This window comes from Vigna radiata, unplaced genomic scaffold (genome assembly GCF_000741045.1).
Source record: "Vigna radiata var. radiata cultivar VC1973A unplaced genomic scaffold, Vradiata_ver6 scaffold_264, whole genome shotgun sequence".
Taxonomy (NCBI): Eukaryota; Viridiplantae; Streptophyta; class Magnoliopsida; order Fabales; family Fabaceae; genus Vigna; species Vigna radiata.
Window position 1 is genome coordinate 212,522 of NW_014543984.1, and position 21,023 is coordinate 233,544.

General features: G+C 30.1%; 3 protein-coding genes across 3 annotated transcripts; all 3 read left to right on the forward strand.

Moving 5' to 3' along the window:
* Positions 1-269: 269 nt before the first annotated feature.
* Positions 270-5,063, forward strand: LOC106755177 (homogentisate phytyltransferase 1, chloroplastic-like). The gene is made up of 12 exons (XM_014637286.2): positions 270-312; positions 421-689; positions 841-924; positions 1,034-1,108; positions 1,446-1,529; positions 2,019-2,108; positions 2,471-2,572; positions 2,736-2,831; positions 2,920-2,991; positions 3,067-3,162; positions 3,619-3,723; positions 4,985-5,063. The coding sequence occupies exons 1-12, from the start codon at positions 270-272 to the stop codon at positions 5,024-5,026; spliced, it is 1,158 nt and encodes a 385-aa protein (XP_014492772.1). The 3' UTR covers positions 5,027-5,063.
* Positions 5,064-7,427: 2,364 nt separating this feature from the next.
* On the forward strand, positions 7,428-11,540 carry LOC106755196 (homogentisate phytyltransferase 1, chloroplastic-like). The gene is made up of 12 exons (XM_014637309.2): positions 7,428-7,507; positions 7,627-7,895; positions 8,051-8,134; positions 8,288-8,362; positions 8,474-8,557; positions 8,800-8,889; positions 9,274-9,375; positions 9,667-9,762; positions 9,852-9,923; positions 10,000-10,095; positions 10,473-10,577; positions 11,499-11,540. The coding sequence occupies exons 1-12, from the start codon at positions 7,462-7,464 to the stop codon at positions 11,538-11,540; spliced, it is 1,161 nt and encodes a 386-aa protein (XP_014492795.1). The 5' UTR covers positions 7,428-7,461.
* Positions 11,541-13,682: 2,142 nt separating this feature from the next.
* On the forward strand, positions 13,683-19,529 carry LOC106755178 (probable homogentisate phytyltransferase 1, chloroplastic). The gene is made up of 12 exons (XM_014637287.2): positions 13,683-13,792; positions 13,937-14,199; positions 14,309-14,392; positions 14,534-14,608; positions 14,721-14,804; positions 15,049-15,138; positions 15,525-15,626; positions 15,918-16,013; positions 16,103-16,174; positions 16,258-16,353; positions 16,667-16,771; positions 19,436-19,529. Exons 1-12 carry the CDS (start codon positions 13,747-13,749, stop codon positions 19,475-19,477), a joined length of 1,155 nt encoding a protein of 384 aa, XP_014492773.1. The 5' UTR covers positions 13,683-13,746; the 3' UTR covers positions 19,478-19,529.
* The last annotated feature ends 1,494 nt before the right edge of the window (positions 19,530-21,023 follow it).

Here is a 21,023-nt window from a genome sequence, read left to right on the forward strand (position 1 = left end):
AAAAAGGACTAAAACCATAATTTTCTAAAGTTGAAGGAGTAAATTGTACCATAGTTTGAAAATAGACTAAAACCAAAATCGCCTCAAAGTATATAGGGACTAAAAACATATTTAACCCTAAATATAAGTTAGTAACTAAATAAAAAACATAATTGACATCATCATGATCATCATCATTTACTTAGATTAAGTTGTGCCGTTAAATATGGTAGCTAGTAGTATGAACTGTGCCCGAGAGTCTCTTGGAAACAACTTTACAACCGCCATCAATGGCTTCTGTCGTTGGGTCTTTCCCTCTTGCTTCTTCTTTTGGTGAGCCATGAAAATGGGTTCATGTTTTCTGTTTGTTATTACAAAGTACTTGGTATTATTTCGAATACTTTTGAGAATCTTCATGAAAATTCACATTTGATATTCTAGGTTCTTACGTAACAAAAGCTGCATGGTGCAAAACTGAGAAAATCCAGAATAAATATCATAGCATGAGGCATCATCAGAATCATCATACAGGCATTGAGGTTGGATCCACATTTCACCAAGGTGCTAGAAGATATGTTTTGAACGCAGCCAGTGGAGAATCATTTGAATCTGCTAAACCTAAACATTTTCCAAAACCCTTTCGGGGCTCTATCAAACATTACTTGGATGCATTTACCAGGTTTTTCAATGTATACGTACTCATTGGCTCAGTTAAGTCAAATCCTTTTCTTTCTCCTGTGCAATTATTTAGTCAAATAATATCAATCAAATTCTTTTGCATGAACCTCGTATTATATAGAAGAAAACATGTATAGTTTTTTTGAATCATTTTACTTAATTTAGTTGTTTTTGTTTGCACAGGCAATAAGCATAACTTCTATGTCTCTCCTTGCAGTAGAGAAGTTATCAGATATTTCTCTAACATATTTCATTGGCTTGTTCCAGGTGGGAACTTAACTCCGTTGTCTTATTAATGCATGATTTTTGCCCCTTTACTTAAATTTACTAGTACTGTGAGCATAATAACTAGATTATTTTTATCATTCTATTTCAGGCCCAAGTAGCTGCTGCTTTGATGAGCGGTTATGTTATAGGCTTGAATCATTTAACTGATGTTGAAATAGACAAGGTATGAAACTTATTAACACTAATGGACAATATGCTAAGTAGTACATTTTCTTTTTCTTTCTGGACTCTTGGTTAAACAGTGCTAAATTTGAGTTTTGAAAATTAAATTAAGCATTTTGAAGTGAGCCAATGCAACTCATTCTTTAACTTGAAAAGTGATGAAAATCATGAAAAATATCAATGTCATATGTTATTATTGTTAGAAATCTAAATATGAGTTGAAAGTCTCACTACATTTATATTTGTATAAATATAATGTGGTATTAGGATACATAATATGCATACAAAATTTTAGTTTGAGGCACGAACAGTGATCTGTACCAAATGTTGTATTGCAGATAAACAAACCATATCGCCCATTAGCATCAGGGGAGTATTCTTTTGGAACTGGTCTCATTCTCACTGCATCATGTTTGATACTGGTATTATATCTAACATTATCCTCTCTGTAATGCACATCACGACTCCTATGATCTTCCTCGTTTATGGTTTGTTCAAGGAACCAATTAGTTTCTTCATTATTTTATTAGTCAATTATTCAGTATAAATTTAGATATGTAAATTTGGATTTATTTCCAGTTTTTGGTTGTTCCATTCTCCTTTTAATATCTGAAATAGAAAGAGAATCAATGAAAAGTTTTTATAAACTGTCTGCTTTCTTTCATTCTGTATATACTTTTCTGATACTACTAGAGTCCCCTCTGCCTGGGATTGTTACAAAGTAAGAATTCAAAGTCATTTCATTTTAATATTTTCTGTTGTATATTTCATCTGGTCTATGGCCTTACCTTTGTTAGAATTTGATTTTCTTTTCTCTGAAATGTCGATCTAACCTTCAAAAAGTTATACTCTCTTTCAGAATTGTCTAATGTAATGGTTATTAAAAGCTATCATTTTAATCTGCTTTACAGAGTTTTGGGATTGGATGGATTGTAGGTTCACCTCCATTGTTGTGGGCTCTTTCCATCCATTTTTTGCTTGGGACAGCTTATTCAATCGATGTAAGTTCATTTTTATGGCATATACACTTCTTTTTCCCCTGGTTATTTAGGGCATAATTGCTAATGGTCGTTGTACGATTTGTTCATTTTCTATAACAAGAATTTTCTTGATCTTTATCAGATTCCAGTGAACATTATGCAGTAAATGTTAAAAAAACATCTTTAATTACACTTAATTTTCCTTCTAGGAGGTAAACTTTGAGTATTGGAGGAAGGCTTTAAGGATTGAAATTATGTGACACTTCTTTTCTTTTTCGGTAGTTATATTTGAATTTAAGCTTCTCTAAAACCTCTATTTGGAAACTTCGTTTGATAGTGACTACATTTATTTTTCCATAACTCGTGTCTCTGAAATTTCGCAGCTACCTCTCTTGAGATGGAAGAGAATTGCAGTGCTTGCAGCCATGTGCATTGTAGTTGTTCATGGAGTAATGTTTCAACTTGCCTATTTTCTTCATATGCAGGTGGTTTGTCTTTCTAAAATGTGCTCTCAGTTGTAATGCATATGTGAATAAATTAGCTTTTGTGCACATAATTGTAGCAACAAATGTCTAGCAGCAAAGAAAACCTCCTACAAAGCCAAATGCTTTTGGTTGCTAATAAGTGTGCGTAATATTAAATCTGCAGACCTTTGTGCTCCAGAGGCCAATTATGCTTCCTAGATCATTGCTTTTTTCTACAGCATTCTTGAGTTTCTTCTCTTTAGTTTTAGCATTGTTCAAGGTAAAAGGATAAAAGCTTCCTGTTTTCTTAAATTATACATGTATACCAAATATGAAAGTAAAATTACTCTCTGTTGACTTTCGTAAAGGATATACCTGACCATGAAGGAGATGAAAAACATGGCATTAAATCTTTGTCAGTGCTTTTGGGTCAGAAGAGGGTACGTTCTTCTTATGTATAATCTCAGAGGGCTTTGTCTTGTATCCTTGATTTACCATAATTAAGTTTTTTTCAGGTATTCTGGATTTGTGTTTCACTTCTTGAAATGATTTATGGAGTTGCCATTCTCGTGGGTGCAACATCTTCCAACCACTGGAGCAAAATGATCACGGTGACTTCCTAATTACTTGTATAAATTATGCCACTGTAATGGATTTTCATTATATCAAGTTTATAGCAGTGAGTTTCAAGGTTTTATATTTATAGAGCCTTTTTCCATCTCATGCTGCATTTTGTACACAAATTATCAAAATTTTGCTGTAGTATGAAAAATCAAAGAGTGTTGCTCCTTAACTGATGCATATATGGCGTGTATCAGGTTTCTAAATAAGGAAATTCCTCCCTTGCAAAAGTAAACCTTTTTGCATGGAATATATATCCTGCGTTTTATATATGTATCGACATTATGTTCGAGTATATATGATGAGGCGGAAGCTCAGTCTGCTTAAAAATTTATTAAATTACATACCTATAATTGACTGATATATGTAATGAATGTGAAGATGGTTGATGATTTGATATTTTTGTTGAGTTTAAGTTTGAAGTTTATTCTCATTTTCTGTGATAGGTTTCTGCACATGCTGTTCTTGCTTCAATCCTCTTGTATCATTCTAAGTCTGTTGATGTGAAAAGCAGCTCTGCCACAGCATCCTTCTATATGTTTCTCTGGAAGGTAACCATTAACCAACTTTTTTTCTTCTTTTTAATAGATACAACCTTGTAAAATATTTATCAGTTGAGAGTAACTGATTTTGAATATTAATAATACATGTTGCTAAGTAACAAATAATATGATCAAGAAGAGAGCAGAAAACTATTATAAAAAAGAATAGTTGATTTGAAATTAGTCATTATAACTCATTAAGTCTATTGGATGTATGAGAGTTAAGTGTCATTGGAGGTCTGCAATTTATCCAAAAAAAATTGTTGACAGTTTTTGTCAGAAAAATTGTATGAGATAGTATGCAGTTTTTGTCAGAACAATTGCACAATATGGTTTGTAGCTTTTCTCCACAAAAAAAAATAAAAATAAATAAATAAATAAATTGTATAAGAAAGTTTACCCTTTTTTTCTGAAAAATTGCATAAGAAAATTTGTAGTTTTTGTTAAAAAGATTGCATATTGAATGTCAATACTTTTGTTGAGTATACATAGATGTAGGCCTTGAAGTGTTGAACTATATTAAATTTTTTGTATAATTTTATTTAAATTTTTGTTCTTATTTTCCTATTTTATGATTCTCTCAAAGAGAAAGAAGAACAATTTGACATGCTAATGTGCAAGGTGGTTAGGAATTCGTGAATATTACTAGTAACATTTGAGATTTTTGGTGAAAGAAGGATATGTTGGCATGATTTGGATAGTTGTCTGTCATTGGAGGATTTGCATTTTTCTAGAAAAATTATTTGAAAAGAAAATTGCATGAGATGGTTTAGTTTTTCCCAAAAAAAAAAATTGTACAAAATGGTTTAGTTGAAAAAAATATAAATTGTTTAGTTGAAAAAAATAGAAAGAGTGGAAGAGAAGAATAAAACAAATGAAAGAGAGAAAAAAATATAATAAATGTATTTACTATTGTTGTTATATCCTTAATTTCATTTTCAGATTGAGAGTTAATGAAAGAGAGAAAAAAATATAATAAATGTATTCCACACACATCTTCAAATATATATCCTTAATTTCATTTACAGATTGGGAGTTAATGACTAAAAGAAAATTACTCCACCTTAGAATTTTGATCATTAAAAGAAATAAAAGATCTTGAGGGAATTTATTGATAACTTTAAAAGTTTCTAATAGTGGAATTTTACTATTAAAAAGCTCCTATATTTTATTTCATTTTTTTCATAAGAACAAAATTAACATACACATAAATCTCTTGTGGTCTTAATTGGTTCTTGTTTCTGATTTTGATAATGATTTCTTCTTGCAGCTATTCTACGCAGAGTACTTAATCATACCTTTTATGAGATAAGAATGCAGTGTCATTTTTTTTCCATCACTTGAGCACCATGTATTATTTTGAAATTGATAATCCAAATAATGAATTAAGTTTTTGTTGAATCCCATTTGTATTTTGTGTTAACTTTTAGGATCATCTTGCAATACGAAAACTGTGTTTATTTCTGGTCATGAATATTTCGTATTGTCTTTTCTTTTAAAAAAAAATTATATTACTTATATAAAAAATTGGTCAGAAATGAAAAATACGTATGGATAAAACATTACCATCGATGAATTTTCAGTGACATAAAATCTATCAATAATGTTGACGTAGCAATGTAAATTAGGTAAATTTTGAATGGATTTTTGTCTTTTAAGTAATAAAATTAGGGAATAATTTACTTGCATCTGTCAATAATTTATTTACTCTGTCCCATCCGTAGGTAACCGTCTCCATGAGTAATCATTGGATCAAAGTATATATTAGTTATGATAAAAGTTCGTAGCTACATATTTTCAAAGAAAATATTAAGCAGCAATATAATATAGAATACAACTTTCAAATATAATTTAATGGAATTTGCGATTTTTGATATGATATGGTTAGATTAGCAATATATTATTATGTCAAAATTATATATGTACTTAAAGTGCACTTTTCTTTTTATTTAAGTATAACTCAAATACTTTTTAATTCCTAGCACATCCTCTTTATTCCCATTAATAATTGTAGAATACAAAGTGGTCATATATCATTGAGTGCTTCATAGCCATGCATAAGTTTGGATAAAGGTGGTGAATATATATCATAACCCAGCTAAAGTATCTTTCCAACAATTTCATTAGTGAAACTTAACTATAAAAAGAGAACATGATATAGAGAAATGTGTAGAGTTGATATTTGGAGTGTATGGAATAAAATAAAAGATAGTGTTCATGAAAATAAAGATTGATGTTAAAAAATTTTGTATATGGTTTAGATGAGAATGTCTCCATGAATGAAATGCAAAATTCTAAAAGTTAACTTCTCATATTCTTATTGGTATCTATATTTATTAGAATATATTAGAAAATTAAGATAGACTAAAAGTGTCACATCCTTTAAAAATAATAAGATAATCAATATATTGGTAGAATAATCTTTAAATTTAATATTTTTAAATTTAGGTTTCGAGTTAAGTGTAATGTTTTAATATCTTAAAAATTTATTGATGTACCAAAAGGTATTCTGAATTACGCGAGTGGTGAAGTAGGAAGAGACAAAGGAGAAAAAAAAAAAGAAATGGAGGAAGGAAGAAACAAAGAACAAGAAAAATAATTAAATTGTGATAATTACAATAAATAATTATCAATACATTTTTATTATTAATAATTATTGACAGATAATTATTAACAATTTTTTTGTTGATAATTACCAATAATTTTTTTATTTGTTTGTATTAACGAGCATTTTAATGACAAATGTTTTCTCATTGTTTTTTTTCTTTGCCATTTTATTTTACTAATAAAAGTTTCACCACAACAAACGATTTTTCCCATTCATAATTTTTTTGTTTTTGTTTTTTTAGTGATTCGTGAATTATTAACTACATTTTGCATGTGTTCACTTGGGGGTGATCGGAGGTGATTGGGGGAGAGTGATTGAGTGGATTTGAGGATAATATTTTTTGTTGTTTATTTGAGTGAATTTGGAAGTAAACGAAAGTGGATTTTGAAGTAAATTTTTTTAATCTTTCATATAAACTAAATCCTACACCAATTCTCATAAATTTTATTTCAAAATTCATCCTCGTTTACCTCCAAATTCACTCAAATAAACAGCAAAAAAAAATTACCCTCAAATCCACTCAATCACTCTCCCCCAATCCACTCAAATTCATGCATGCATTAGGTTTTACTTACAGACAAAACTGGGTAAATCTATCAGAAAAAAAAAATATTACAAGAATGGTTAAACTGTAAAACACAATATTATAAAAGTGTCATTTAAAGCATGATTTATTATTAACAAATTATAAAAATGGTATGTTACCGAAAAGAACAAGGTAGACACGACTTTTTACTAATCAGAATAAATTTGTATTTTTAAATTGTAAATTTGAATACAACATACGAGAGATATATATAATTGGATTATGAAACCATTATTAAAAAATCTTCAACCATTAATTAGTATTTCATCCCAAGGAGAAGAAATGGAAAAGTATTTCTTTTAGATTGACTTCGACCATCTTGTACTTTTATCACTTACAGACTTTGAATGTTGAATGGAAATTTACTCCAATAAGAACAAAAATGGTGACCAGGGAACTGACTTTTAAATTTATAAAATAAAAAGGATATACACATACATACATACATCACCATCATCATCATCTAGATTAAGTTGCTGTTAAATATGGTATCTAGATAGTAGTATGAACTGTGCCAGAGAGCCTCTTGTAAACAAACTACAACCAACCATCAATGGCTTCTATCCTTGTTGGGTCTTTCCCTGTAGCTTCTTCTTCTGGTGAGCCATGAAAACTGGACCATGTTTTCTTTTTGTTGTTACAAAGTACTTGTTATCATTTCGAATACTTTTGAGAAACTTTTCATCATCTAAATGAAAATTCATATTTGATATTCTAGGCTCTTACGTAAAAGAAGCTACAAGGTACAAAACTGAGAAAATCCAGAATAACTATCATATCATGAGGCATCATCAGAATCATTACAGCAGCATTAAGGTTGGATCCACATTTCACCAACGTGCTAGAAGATATGTTGTGAACGCAGCCAGTGGAGAATCATTTGAATCTGCTAAACCTCAACATTTTCAAAAAACCTTTACGGGCTCTATCAAATATTACTTGGATGCATTTACCAGGTTTTTCAAACCATACGTACTCATTGCCGCAGTTAAGTCGAATCCTTTTCTTTTTCCTTTAGAACTAATTAGTCAATCTTTTATATAATATCAATCAAATTCTTTTGCATGAACCTCGTATTCTATAAAAGAAAACGTGTAATGTTTTTTTGAACCATTTTACTTAAGTTATTTTTGTTTGTACAGGCAATAAGCATAACCTCTATGTCTCTCCTTGCGGTAGAGAAGTTATCAGATATTTCTCTAACATATTTCATTGGCTTGTTCCAGGTGGGAACTTAACTCTGTTGGTCTTAAAAATATACCTATTAACGCATGAATACTTTACGTAACTTTTACTCGTACCTGTGAGCATATATATATATATATATATATATATATATATATATATATATATAACTAGATTTTTTATCATTATTTCAGGCCATAGTAGCTGCTGCTTTGATGGCCTGTTATATTACAGGCTTGAATCATTTAACTGATGTTGAAATAGACAAGGTATATGTAACTTACTAACAATATGGATCAATATGCTAAATAGTACATAATGGGCATACCCAATTTTAGTTTGAGAAAGAATAGTGATGTGTTCCACATGTTGTATTGCAGATAAACAAGCCTTATCGTCCATTGGCATCAGGGGAGTATTCTTTTGAGACTGCTGTTATTCTCACTGCAGCATCTTTGATTCTGGTATTCTATACAACATTCTCCACTTTCTAATGCACACCATCACTCTTATTTGATTTTCCTCTTTTATGATATAACTTCTTTTCTATTGAGTTTAAGGAACCAATTCGTTTCTCATTGGTTAATTACTTGGTATAAATTTCCTCGTGTATTACATTCCCTTTTTAATATCTGAAATGGAAAGAAAATCTATTAAAAGCTTTCCATTGCAATGATTATTAAACTATCATTTTAATCCTTTACAGAGTTTTGGGATTGGATGGATTGTAGGTTCACCTCCATTGCTGTGGGCTCTTTCCATCACTTTTTTGCTTGGGACTGCTTATTCAATCGATGTAAGTTCATTTTTATGGCATTTACACTTCATTTTCCCCCGGTTATTTCTGGCATAATTATTAGTGGTCATCGTACGATTTGTTCATTTTCAATAGCTAGTTTTGTTATGCTTTATCAGAGTTTACTGAACATTGTGCAGTAATTGTCTACTCAAAACCCTAGGCAATAAATGTTATACGACATCTGTACTTACATTTAATTTTCCTGTTAGGAGGAAAACTTTGTATATTGGAGGAAGGGTTTAAGGATTGAAATTATGTGACACTTGTGTTCTTTTTCGGTAGTTATATTTGAATTTAAGCTTCTCTAAAACCTGTTTGGAAACTTTATTTGATAGCTACTACATTTATTTTTCTATAACTTTTGTCTCTGAAATTTCGCAGTTACCCCTGTTGAGATGGAAGAGAATTGCAGTGCTTGCAGCCATGTGCATTGTAGTTGTTCAAGGAATAATCTTTCAAGTTGCCTATTTTCTTCATATGCAGGTGGTTTGTCCTTCCAAAAAGTGCTCTCAGTTGTAATGTATTTGTGCATAAATTAGCTTCTGTACACATAATTGCAACAACAAATCTTTTATCCAAGCGTTTGGGTAGGTTTAGTTTAATTCACGATAGAAACTAATTTAATAATGAATTTTAGGCTTTTTTTTCTAAAAGGGTAGTAGTTTACATAACATACTGTCTGGCAGCTCTCAATTTCAAATACAGCAAAGCAATCCTCCAACCAAGTCAAACGATTTTGGTTGCTAATATTTTTGTGTAAAATTAAATGTGCAGACCTATGTGCTCAAGAGGCCAACTATGCTTCCAAGATCAGTGATTTTTGCTACAGCATTCATGAGCTTCTTCTGTTTAGTTTTAGCACTGTTCAAGGTAAAAGGATAAAAGCTTCCTGTTTTCTTAAATTATACATGTGTACCCGATATGAAAGTAAAATTACTCTCTGTTGACTTTTCGTAAAGGATATACCTGACCATGAAGGAGATGAAAAATTTGGCATTCAATCTTTGTCAGTGCATTTGGGTCAGAAGAGGGTACGTTCTTCTTATGTATAATCTCAGAGGGCTTTTTCTTGTATCCTTGATTTACCATAAATAAGTCTTTTTTCAGGTATTCTGGATTTGTGTTTCACTTCTTGAAATGATTTATGGAGTTGCCATTCTTGTGGGTGCAACATCTTCCAACCACTGGAGCAAAATGATCACGGTGACTTCCTAATTACTTGTATAAATTAAGCCACTGTAATGGTTTTTCAAGGTTTTTTACTTACATAGTCTTTTTCCATGTCATGGTGCATTTTGTACATAAATTATCAAAATTTAGCTACAGTATGCAAAGTCAAAGAGTGTAGCTCCTTAACTGATGCATATATGGTGTGTATCAGGTTTCTAAATAAAGAAATTCCTCCCTTGCAAAAGTGATCTCTGTTGCATGTATTAGTGTTCTATTATCTGAGGAGGAAGTCTGCTCCATAAATTATGTCATAACTTTTAAGACGAATATATCTAATGAATGTGGACATGGTTGATGATTTGATTATTTTTGTTGAAGTTTGAAGTTTATTCTCACTTTTTCTCTGTTAGGTTTCTGCACATGCTGTTCTTGCTTCAGTCCTCTGGTATCGTTCTAAGACTGTTGATGTGAAAAGCAGCTCTGCCACAGAATCCTTCTACATGTTTCTTTGGAAGGTAACAATTAATCCTATAAGTTTTTTTCTTTTTAATAGCTACACAAACCTAGTAAATTATTTTTCATTTTTGAAGATTAACAATACATGTTAAGTAACAAATTTTATGCTCAGTTTAATCAGTAAAAAAGATGTAAAAGCAAACACAGTTGAAAATACAAATTGTTTAGTGGAAGAGAAGAGTAAAAGAAGAGAAACAGAAAAACAACTTAATAAAAGTATTTATTATTATTGTTATTATAATTATTAATTTCGTTATTTAGTAATTGTTATTATTAATTTAATTTAATAAAATATGTTAAAAAAATTATTGCATGAGTTAAAATATATAAGCATCTTGAGTTCCTTTGTTTTATTCTTTTGCACAAACATCTTAGCTTTCTAATAATGGAATTTTACTATTAAAAAACTCCTATATTATCTTTTAGCTTTTTCGTAGGAAACAAAATGTAAGGAAACATACTGTACTTGTTCCCTGGCATGTGAATGTAAAATGGGTATTATCTACTTCCCTATAGCTTCCTTTTAAATTTGATAAAAAAAAGAGCAAGAATCCAAATAGAGGTTGGTGAGATGCACATTTTCCGTAAAACAAGCAGTGGGAGACATTTTCTTAAACTTTCGATGTATCAAAGAATAAGTAATAATACCATAACACACTTTTACATTCATTTGATACAGAATATAAAAATAAAATGGTTCAAAAAATATAAAATTTTGTAATTTTTTAAGAGAAAAAAGAATAAAAAATAAATAAAAATAGTGTCAAATAAACCTAAAAAAATTTAGGTGTCTCAAAGAATTATTGGTGGACCCATGAGTTTATTCAACACAAAATTATTAAGTACTCAAACATACCTTTTATGTTTTGATTCCGTAAATCTCTTATGTTTCTGATTTTGATTCTGTTTTTTTCTTGCAGCTATTCTACGCAGAGTACCTCATCATACCTTTTATCATTTAAGAATTCAGTGTCATTTTTATTCCCATCAATATTTCGTATATATTGTCTTTTTGTTAAAAAGTTATATTATTTATAACAAAAATTCGTCAGAAATGAAAAATACCTATGGGTAAAAAACATTACTAGCGATGAATTTCCAATTACGTTAAATCTATCTGTATGTTCACGTAGCCAATAAAAAATATATCCAGCTATAAATACAGATAAAGTCACGTAACTTTAAAGTTATCAAAATGTATTTTATTTAGTTTTGAAAAAAATGATTAAAAAATAATTTGTTGATTATTCCTATAAATACAAAGTTACGTAACGTTTCCGTCCAAAAGTCATTGAATTGGTTTCTCGTAACAATGTTATTAGTAAATTTTGAACAAAATTTTGTCTTTTAAGTAATAAAATCACTGGATAATTTACTTGCGGATAATTTATTTACTGTCTGGCATCCGTAAGTAACGGTCTTGTAATCATTGAATCAAATTATCCACAGATAAATGTAACATATAAATTATACTTCCAAAACCAATCTAATGTAAAAAAAAAAAAAATAACTTTAGCATTATTTGGTTGCACCAATATAATATAGAATACAACTTTCAAACATAATTTAATAGAATTTGTGACTTTTGTTATGATATTAATGGTTGAATAAACAATATACTAATATATTATTATGTCAAATGTTTGTACTTTAAGTGTATTCTTTCTATTTAAGCATATAACAATTTAAATACCACAATTTATAATTGTAATTTGGTTGGTTTATTGTTATGATACAATTTATATATTACTTTTTAGGCTTAATACCTCCCTTGGTCCTCGTATTTGTGTGAAAATCTCAGTTCGGTCCTCAAGTTTTGAACTGTCTCAATTGGGTCATAATTTTTGTAAAAATGCACACATTTTACCTCAACCGTTAACTGATCTCAAACGGCGTTAAGTTTAGCTGACGTGGTATGTTGACGTGTTGACTTAATCCCTTCTTGGTCCTCGTATTTGTGTGAAAATCTCAGTTCGGTCCTCAAGTTTTGAACTGTCTCAATTGGGTCATAATTTTTGTAAAAATGCACACATTTTACCCCAATTGTTAACTGATCTCACTGTGCAACAGTTATCTTCTGCTATCAGTGGAATAAATAGCTTAAAGGCTGGTGATGAACCTATAGGTTACCAAGTTGGTTCATTTGCAGAAAAGGCTATGAGACTGATTGCATTGGTTATGCGAGTTTTCCGGTGACTTTATTTTTTGAGCAAAGGAGATAATCTGTGTAAAATCCCTGATTCTTAGAGAGATGAATAAAATCCCTAATTCAAATAAACTAAATAATAGGCATTGTGCCACGTGAAACACTGCTTATTTTAAAAAATAATTCATATAATTAAATAATACACGTCAGCATGTCCTCTGGCTACCATGTCAGCTAAACTTAACGCCGTTTGAGATCAGTTAACGGTTGGGGTAAAATGTGTGCATTTTTATAAAAATTATGACCCAATTAAGACAGTTCAAAACTTGAGGACCGAACTGAAATTTTCGTATAAATACAAGGACCAAGGGAGGTATTAAGCCTACTTTTTATATAACAAGAAGTGTTACCCACATGATATTATTTTTTTATATATTTAATAACTGTGAACCAGTATTTTATATGTTACTACGCACAATTAATGACTTTCATATAATGATTCCAGTGGGTAAAGCATTGAACACTAGAAAAGCATGCTTTTATAAGTAAGCGTGTCATCCTCAACTACAACATAAAAAAACAATGTATTTTAAATATCAAATACTTTTTAGATCTAATAATTTTTTTCATAAATTGATGAAAACAATTAATAGATGTAAAAGAATAATTAATTTTAGCATTTAAATTTATAAAAGATGTAAAACTTAACTGAGTCTTATAATTTTATGTATTCACTAACATCTTAGGAACTCAGAAGATATAATCATAATTGAATATAATTTATTATATATACCTATCAATATATGATTATATATCTTTATCAAATATATGTCTTTTGTTGTTGGTGTCTTTATTTATATATCTTCTTGTCGTTATCATCCTGTCGTTTAATTATTGTTAACTAATGTTGTCATAATCAGTCTTATTCTAATGTACTTTCGTGGTTGATGTTATATTTATTTTGTCTTTGGCAGCTAGAAGTACCCGAGAGCCTCTTGGAAACAAATTACATCCAACCGTCAATGGCTTCAATCCTTGTTGGGTCTTTCCCTGCAGTAGCTTCTTCTGGTAAGCCATGAAAATCGGTCCATGTTTTCTGTTTGTTATCATTTCGAATACTTTGAGAATGGACGGACTACAGACAGTACTTGAACAATGAAGAATGAAGTTGGTGATTTGCTTTTTAATGAAAATTCACATTCGATATTGTAGGTTCTTACGTAACAAAAGCTTCAAGGTACAAAACTGAGAAAATCCAGAACAAATATCATATCGTGAGGCGTCAAAAGCATTACAGAGGCATTGAGGTTGGATCATGTCACCAATGGGCTAAAAGTTTTGCCGTAGATGCAGCCCCTGGAGACTTATTTGAATCTGATAAACCTCAACATTTTCCAAAACCCTTTTGGGGCTCCGTCAAATATTACTTGTATACATTTAGCAGGTTTACCAAACCATACGTATCGATTGGCACAGTTAAGTCAAATCTTTTTTTTTTCTTGTAGAATTAATCACTCTTTTAAATAATAACTCATCAAATTCTTTTGTATGATTTACTTAATTAAATTGATTGTGTTTGTACAGGCAATAAGCATAACTTCCATGGCTCTTCTTACAGTAGAGAAGTTATCAGATATTTCTCTAACATATTTCATTGGCTTGTTCCAGGTGGGAACTTAAATCTGTTGGCTTTAAAAATACCTGATTAATGCATGATTCTTGCTACTTTACCTAATTTTAGTAGTACTTGGGAGCATAATATATACATATATCTATATATAGCTAATCTTTTGATCATTTTTATTTCAGGCCATAGTAGCTGCTACTTTGATGTGCAGTTATGTTATAGGCTTGAATAATTTAACTGATGTTGAAATAGACAAGGTATATGTAACTTACTAACACTATGGATCAATATGCTAAATAGTACATAATAGGCATACCCAACTTTAGTTTGAGGAAAGAATAGTGATGTGTGCAACATGTTGTATTGCAGATAAACAAGCCGAATCGTCCATTGGCATCAGGGGAGTATTCTTTTGAGACTGGTGTTATTCTCACTGCAGCATGTTTGATTCTGGTATTCTATACAACATTCTCCTCTTCGTAATGCACACCATCACTCTTATTTGATTTTCCTCGTTTATGATATAATTTCTTTTCTATTGAGTTTAAGGAACCAATTCCTTTCTCATTGGTCAATTACTTGGTATAAATTTCCTCGTGTATTACATTCCCTTTTTAATATCTGAAATGGAAAGAAAATCTGTTAAAAGCTTTCCATTGCAATGGTTATTAAACTATCATTTTAATCTCCTTTACAGAGTTTTGGGATTGGATGGATTGTAGGTTCACCTCCATTGCTGTGGGCTCTTTCCATCCATTTTTTGCTTGGGACTGCTTATTCAATCGATGTAAGTTCATTTTGATGGCATTTACACTTCATTTTCCCCCTGTTATTTCTGGCATAATTATTAGTGGTCATTGTACCATTTGTTCATTTTCTATAGCCAGAGTTTTGTGTTCTGCTTTATCAGAGTTTACTGAACATTGTGCAGTAATTGTCTACTGAAAACCCTAGGCAATAAATGTTATACGACATCTGTATTTACACTTAATTTTCCTATTAGGAGGAAACATGGTATATTGGAGGAAGGGTTTAAGGATTGAAATTATGTGACTCTTGTGCTCTTTTTCAGTAGTTATATTTGAATTTAAGCTTCTCTAAACCTGTTTGGAAACTTTATTTGATAGCTACTACATTTATTTTTCTATAACTCTTGTCTCTGAAATTTCGCAGCTACCCCTGTTGAGATGGAAGAGAATTGCAGCTCTTGCAGCCATGTGCATTGTAGTTGTTCAAGGAATAATCTTTCAAGTTGCCTATTTTCTTCATATGCAGGTGGTTTGTCCTTCCAAAAAGTGCTCTCAGTTGTAATGTATTTGTGCATAAATTAGCTTCTGTACACATAATTGCAACAACAAATCTTTTATCCAAGCGTTTGGGTAGGTTTAGTTTAATTCACGATAGAAACTAATTTAATAATGAATTTTAGGCTTTTTTTTCTAAAAGGGTAGTAGTTTACATAACATACTGTCTGGCAGCTCTCAATTTCAAATACAGCAAAGCAATCCTCCAACCAAGTCAAACGATTTTGGTTGCTAATATTTTTGTGTAAAATTAAATGTGCAGACCTATGTGCTCAAGAGGCCAACTATGCTTCCAAGATCAGTGATTTTTGCTACAGCATTCATGAGCTTCTTCTGTTTAGTTTTAGCACTGTTCAAGGTAAAAGGCTAAAACCTTCCTGTTTTCATTAAACATTCATATGTATTCGAGTACAATGTAAAAATTACCTTTTGTTGACTTTCAAAAAGGATATACCTGACACTGAAGGGGATGAAAAATTTGGCATTCAATCTCTGTCAGTGCATTTGGGTCAGAAGCGGGTACGTTCTTCTTATGTACAATCTCAAAGGACTTGGTTGTGCTCTCTTATGTCATTGATTAACCCCAAATACGCATTTTCCAGGTATTTTGGATTTGTGTTTCACTTCTAGAAATGATTTATGGAGTTGCCATTCTTGTTGGAGCAACATCTTCCCGCCTCTGGAGCAAAATGATCATGGTGATGTGTTAATTACTTGTATAGATTATCCCAAAGTTCTGTCTTAACAATATCCTTTAGCATCTTGAGCATTTACAATTTACAAGAAGTTTGTAGGGTTTGAAGGAATTTGATTTATACACTCTTTCCATCTCATGCTTCATTTTGCACATTATACTGTATGCTTTTCCTGGATTTTCAAAATTTAGCTATTGTATCCTTTGACAAGAATTTGATATTGGTTTGTTTACATTAGAGAGGAAGCTGAAGCTGCTCCATAATTTAAAGTTAATTTGCGGGAGTCTGAAGTTAATTTTCACTTTCAATGTGTTAGGTTTTGGCACATGCTCTTCTTGCTTCAATCCTCTGGTATCATGCCAAGTCTGTTGATCTTAAAAGCAACTCTGCCATAGAATCGTTCTATATGTTTATCTGGAAGGTAATCACTAACCTTATAAGTTTCTTTATCATTTGAGGAACTATTTTCAAGACTAATAAGTAATAATACATATTGCTTAATAGCTTTAGTCTATACATTTTACCCCTCGTTACTTTTATTTCAATTGAGCTCAATGGTGTCTAACTCTTTAGATATTGTTGGATCGAACACTTATTTATTAAAACTTATATAGCTTATAGTCATAATATAACTTTTTATACAAGTCACGAGATAATTGATGCACCGTGTAATAATCTTTTTCTCAACAATTGCTATGTTAGGAATCAAATTCTTTGATTGTGATTTGGTCCATTTAGTTTACATCACAACGTAATTAGTACAACCTATAACAATCTCTCACTTAACAATTGTCTCGTTGGAAATAAACTTGTGACTTGTATTTAGTACTAGTTGTTAGTTGGAAGTAACACGGGAGAGAGAAACAACAACACAAGAGCTTAATGTGGTTTGATACACAATGTGACTAGAGGTTTCAATTTCACTCGTGCCTATGGACCAACCACAAACCATTCCTAAATAAGCTCTCATTTTAGTTGCCCACCAAATTAGAGTCCTAAAACAACCCCAACTCCCAAAGCCTCATCTTAAAGAGTGTTAGGTCCAGGCCAAAGTGGGTTTCGTTCTACTACAATACTTTAATTAACTCTTAAATACAAGACTTTCAACCCGAGTTGAAGATCAAGCCAAGTAATTGCTGCTGAAGGTTGAATAAAGACGGCTCGGATCGAAGTTCGAACTGAGTTAGTCAAAGTCGAATGGTCAACCCTTCAGCTCGGGATGACTCAGCTTTACCCATCAATCCGAGCTAACTTTGATCGACCTTCGATTGAGACTAACTTGGACCAACCTTCAATTGAGACCGATTCAACTCAACCTTTAACCTGAGTGTTCAACCTAGCTCGGCCTGGTTTGACCTTCAGTCTAGGTCAACTTTGGTTTACCTTTGACCCAAGTTGACTTGATTTGACTTTCACCTTAGTCGACTTGTCTTGACCTTTGACTCTAACAAGTTTGACTCAATCCTTTGAATTTGTCTCAAGCTTGACTCAATGTTTCATCATAATCTTGGTAGAATGAAGAGATCTTTTGTTTCCCTTAGTTTTGACCGAGGGAAAAAAGTGTGAAGAAACTTTGTAACAACATCATCCCAAACAATCAAGTTATTCTCACGAAAGAATGCAACTACATCTTTGCGTTACCTACCAATGAAAAGGGAAATAAACTTAGATGAATAACTTCATCAAGTACCTGGTTAATCTTGACCATGTTACAAATCTCCAAGAATGTGGCCAAGTGAGTGTATGGGTTCTCATGAGGTAACCCATTGAATTGATTATTTTGTACCAGATGAATAAGAGTAGGCTTCATTTACATGTTGGCTACATTCACCACCAGCCTGATAATACTGGTGAAATTCAATGGTCCTACAAATGAAAGTACGATGTCTTTTACGTTCTTTAGCCATATCTACCTCTTTTTATTGATCTGACGGTTGAAGATGAGAGAAATTTGAGAAATCTAAAACACTTTCTACTTCTCTTGATGAGGCTTCACGTGTTTCCTTGAAAAGCTTCCGATGTACATTGTTATTGCTATGGATTATTCGTTCAATTTTAGGATCGCAAAGTAATTGATCAACCAGTATCTTGCCTCTCGTACAAAATAAGAAACACTATTAAGGACGAGGTAAACATTTTAAATTAAATATAACTCAAATTCCACTAAATCACAAATAATAAAAATAAAATAATATAAACAAATTATAAATACTTTAAACCTAAATTGGTATAAAACACAATTTATTAAGTTAAATGTGAATCTCTGATAATAATGTCAAAAATTTGTTACAATGTTAACAAGTGTATCAAATCATGTAAATAATAAAATGAAAAGTCTAAATAAATATCTTCTTCCAATAGACTATTGTTGATTAAATAAAATTGTGATTTTATATATATATATATATTATATATATATATATATATATATATATATATATATATATATATATATATATATATATATATTCACCGAAGTTGAAGTTTCTAATCTATATGAAATGAAATTTATATGCACCCTGCAACAATCTTCTTTACAACACTAGTCTTTGTAGGAATCAAATTCCACTCTTTAAGTATGAATTAGCTTATTTAACCTAGGTAATTATATAAAGGATTAAATATGTTTTTAGTCTCTATACTTTGAGGTGATTTTGATTTTAGTTCCTCTTTCAAACTAAGGTTTAATTTAGTCCTTCAACTTTAGAAAACTCTGGTTTTAGTCTTCTTTACCAAATTTTTTTAACTTTATTTGTTGTTTCAAATTTTTTTAAACAATCCAAATGCTATAATGAAACGTGCTTGAAACAACAAATAAAGTTAAAAAAAATTGGTAAAAAGAACTAAAACCTAAGTTTTCTAAAATTAAAGGACTAAATTGTACCTTAGTTTGAAAGAGGAACTAAAACCAAAATCGCCCCAAAATATAAGGACTAAAAACATATTTAATCCCTATATAAATTATGCAACTTGATATTTGTGCTTTTCAACAAAAACTACGGGTGATTAATATTTCTTATATTTATTAAGTTGAGTACATCCTGTAAATTATATCTATTTTGTTTGATTTGTTTCCTTTTTGCAGCTATTTTATGCAGAGTACATCATCATACTTTTACTTAGATAAGAATGTCGTCTTTCAGTGGTCGGGACATATCGTTGACTTCAATTAATTTTTCTTGTGATAATTTTAAACATCTTTCGTTTACTCTCTTTTCAAATTTCTGTTCATATTTCCCTTTTGGTAATCATTCATTATCAATCTCAAGTCATTTTTATTAACATATGTTTAGAAATATTACATCATCGTTAAATGGAAATTTTTTAATAATTACAAATATAATTAGATATTTTATTTATTATAAAGAAATCCATATAACCTTAGCCATCAATTTCATTTCCTACGACTTCCATCCTAATCTGATGCCTTATGTTGTTTTATATTATTGGGATATTAACTAATCACAAATACAATTTAAGTGGGGATCCAATTTTATAATGGAAAAGTAATTTTTTTTTCCTTGTAGTGTCACTTTAGTATGTTAAAGATTAAGCAATAATTTTAAGTAATTAAATAATTTTTTTTAAGGAAATCCATATTAAGAAAGATGAGGAGTGTAAATAGAAATAGTTAAAGATATAGGCAATAAAAGTTAATGCATCTAGCCCATCACTGTGTCTGCTTCTAAAGTGAGGCCGACGAAAAGGTGCAGAATAGCAACAACAAGGCCAGTGTTAAAAAAAATCATATTTTTTAATAATATTTTAAAATATATATATACTTTTAAAACAAATAGAATATTTAAAAATTTATTCCTTTTAAAACCACAATAAAATAAAATAAAAATAAAAAATACTGAAAGAAAGTAGTAATTCCCATATATTGATTTCAATAGTTTATTAAAATATATTTCAGTGATTTAAAATAATAATAAATAATTAAAACACATTTAAATCAAATTTTATTTAAGCAAAGTATTAAGTAATTTTATATCAATAAAATACTGTAAGTAAAACCTTTAACCTGAAAAAGAACATTAAATAACATAATATAATATAATGATATAATATTTTTGCTTGTCTATATTCTATATATACCATTTTATGTCAACTTTTTCACCATATACTGTATTTTTTCTCTTTGGATTATGGTTTTTATTAAATATTATTCTAGTAATTTTATATAAATTATTGCAACTTTCTTGTGCTTGATACCCAAGTAAAAGCATAGTAATAAAATAAAAGTGAGGGCTTTGACCACTTTTCGAACCTTGGTGTCCAAGCAACGGAGTAAAAAATGAGAAATTTTAAAACCTATAAATAACACTCACTTACACCATAATTAGCACAGATAATTACCTATTTATGTTGAATCATCTTTCTCACCAACTTAGGTAAATATTTAAATATTTATATATATATATATATATATATATATATATTTGAATTTTAAAATTCATTATAGAGTTAGCCTTCATTTTTCTATTGATATAGTTTTAAATTAGCTTTTATACTTGATAGTTAAAAAAGTCAATTTAAAAATCAAATATTTAAATTAATTATTATAATCTGATTATTTTTTCGTTATTATCTAATGATCTTTTATGGTAATTTATTTTTAGTCTTTTATAAAATATATGATTTAATCATTTATATTAATATATTATTTTAAA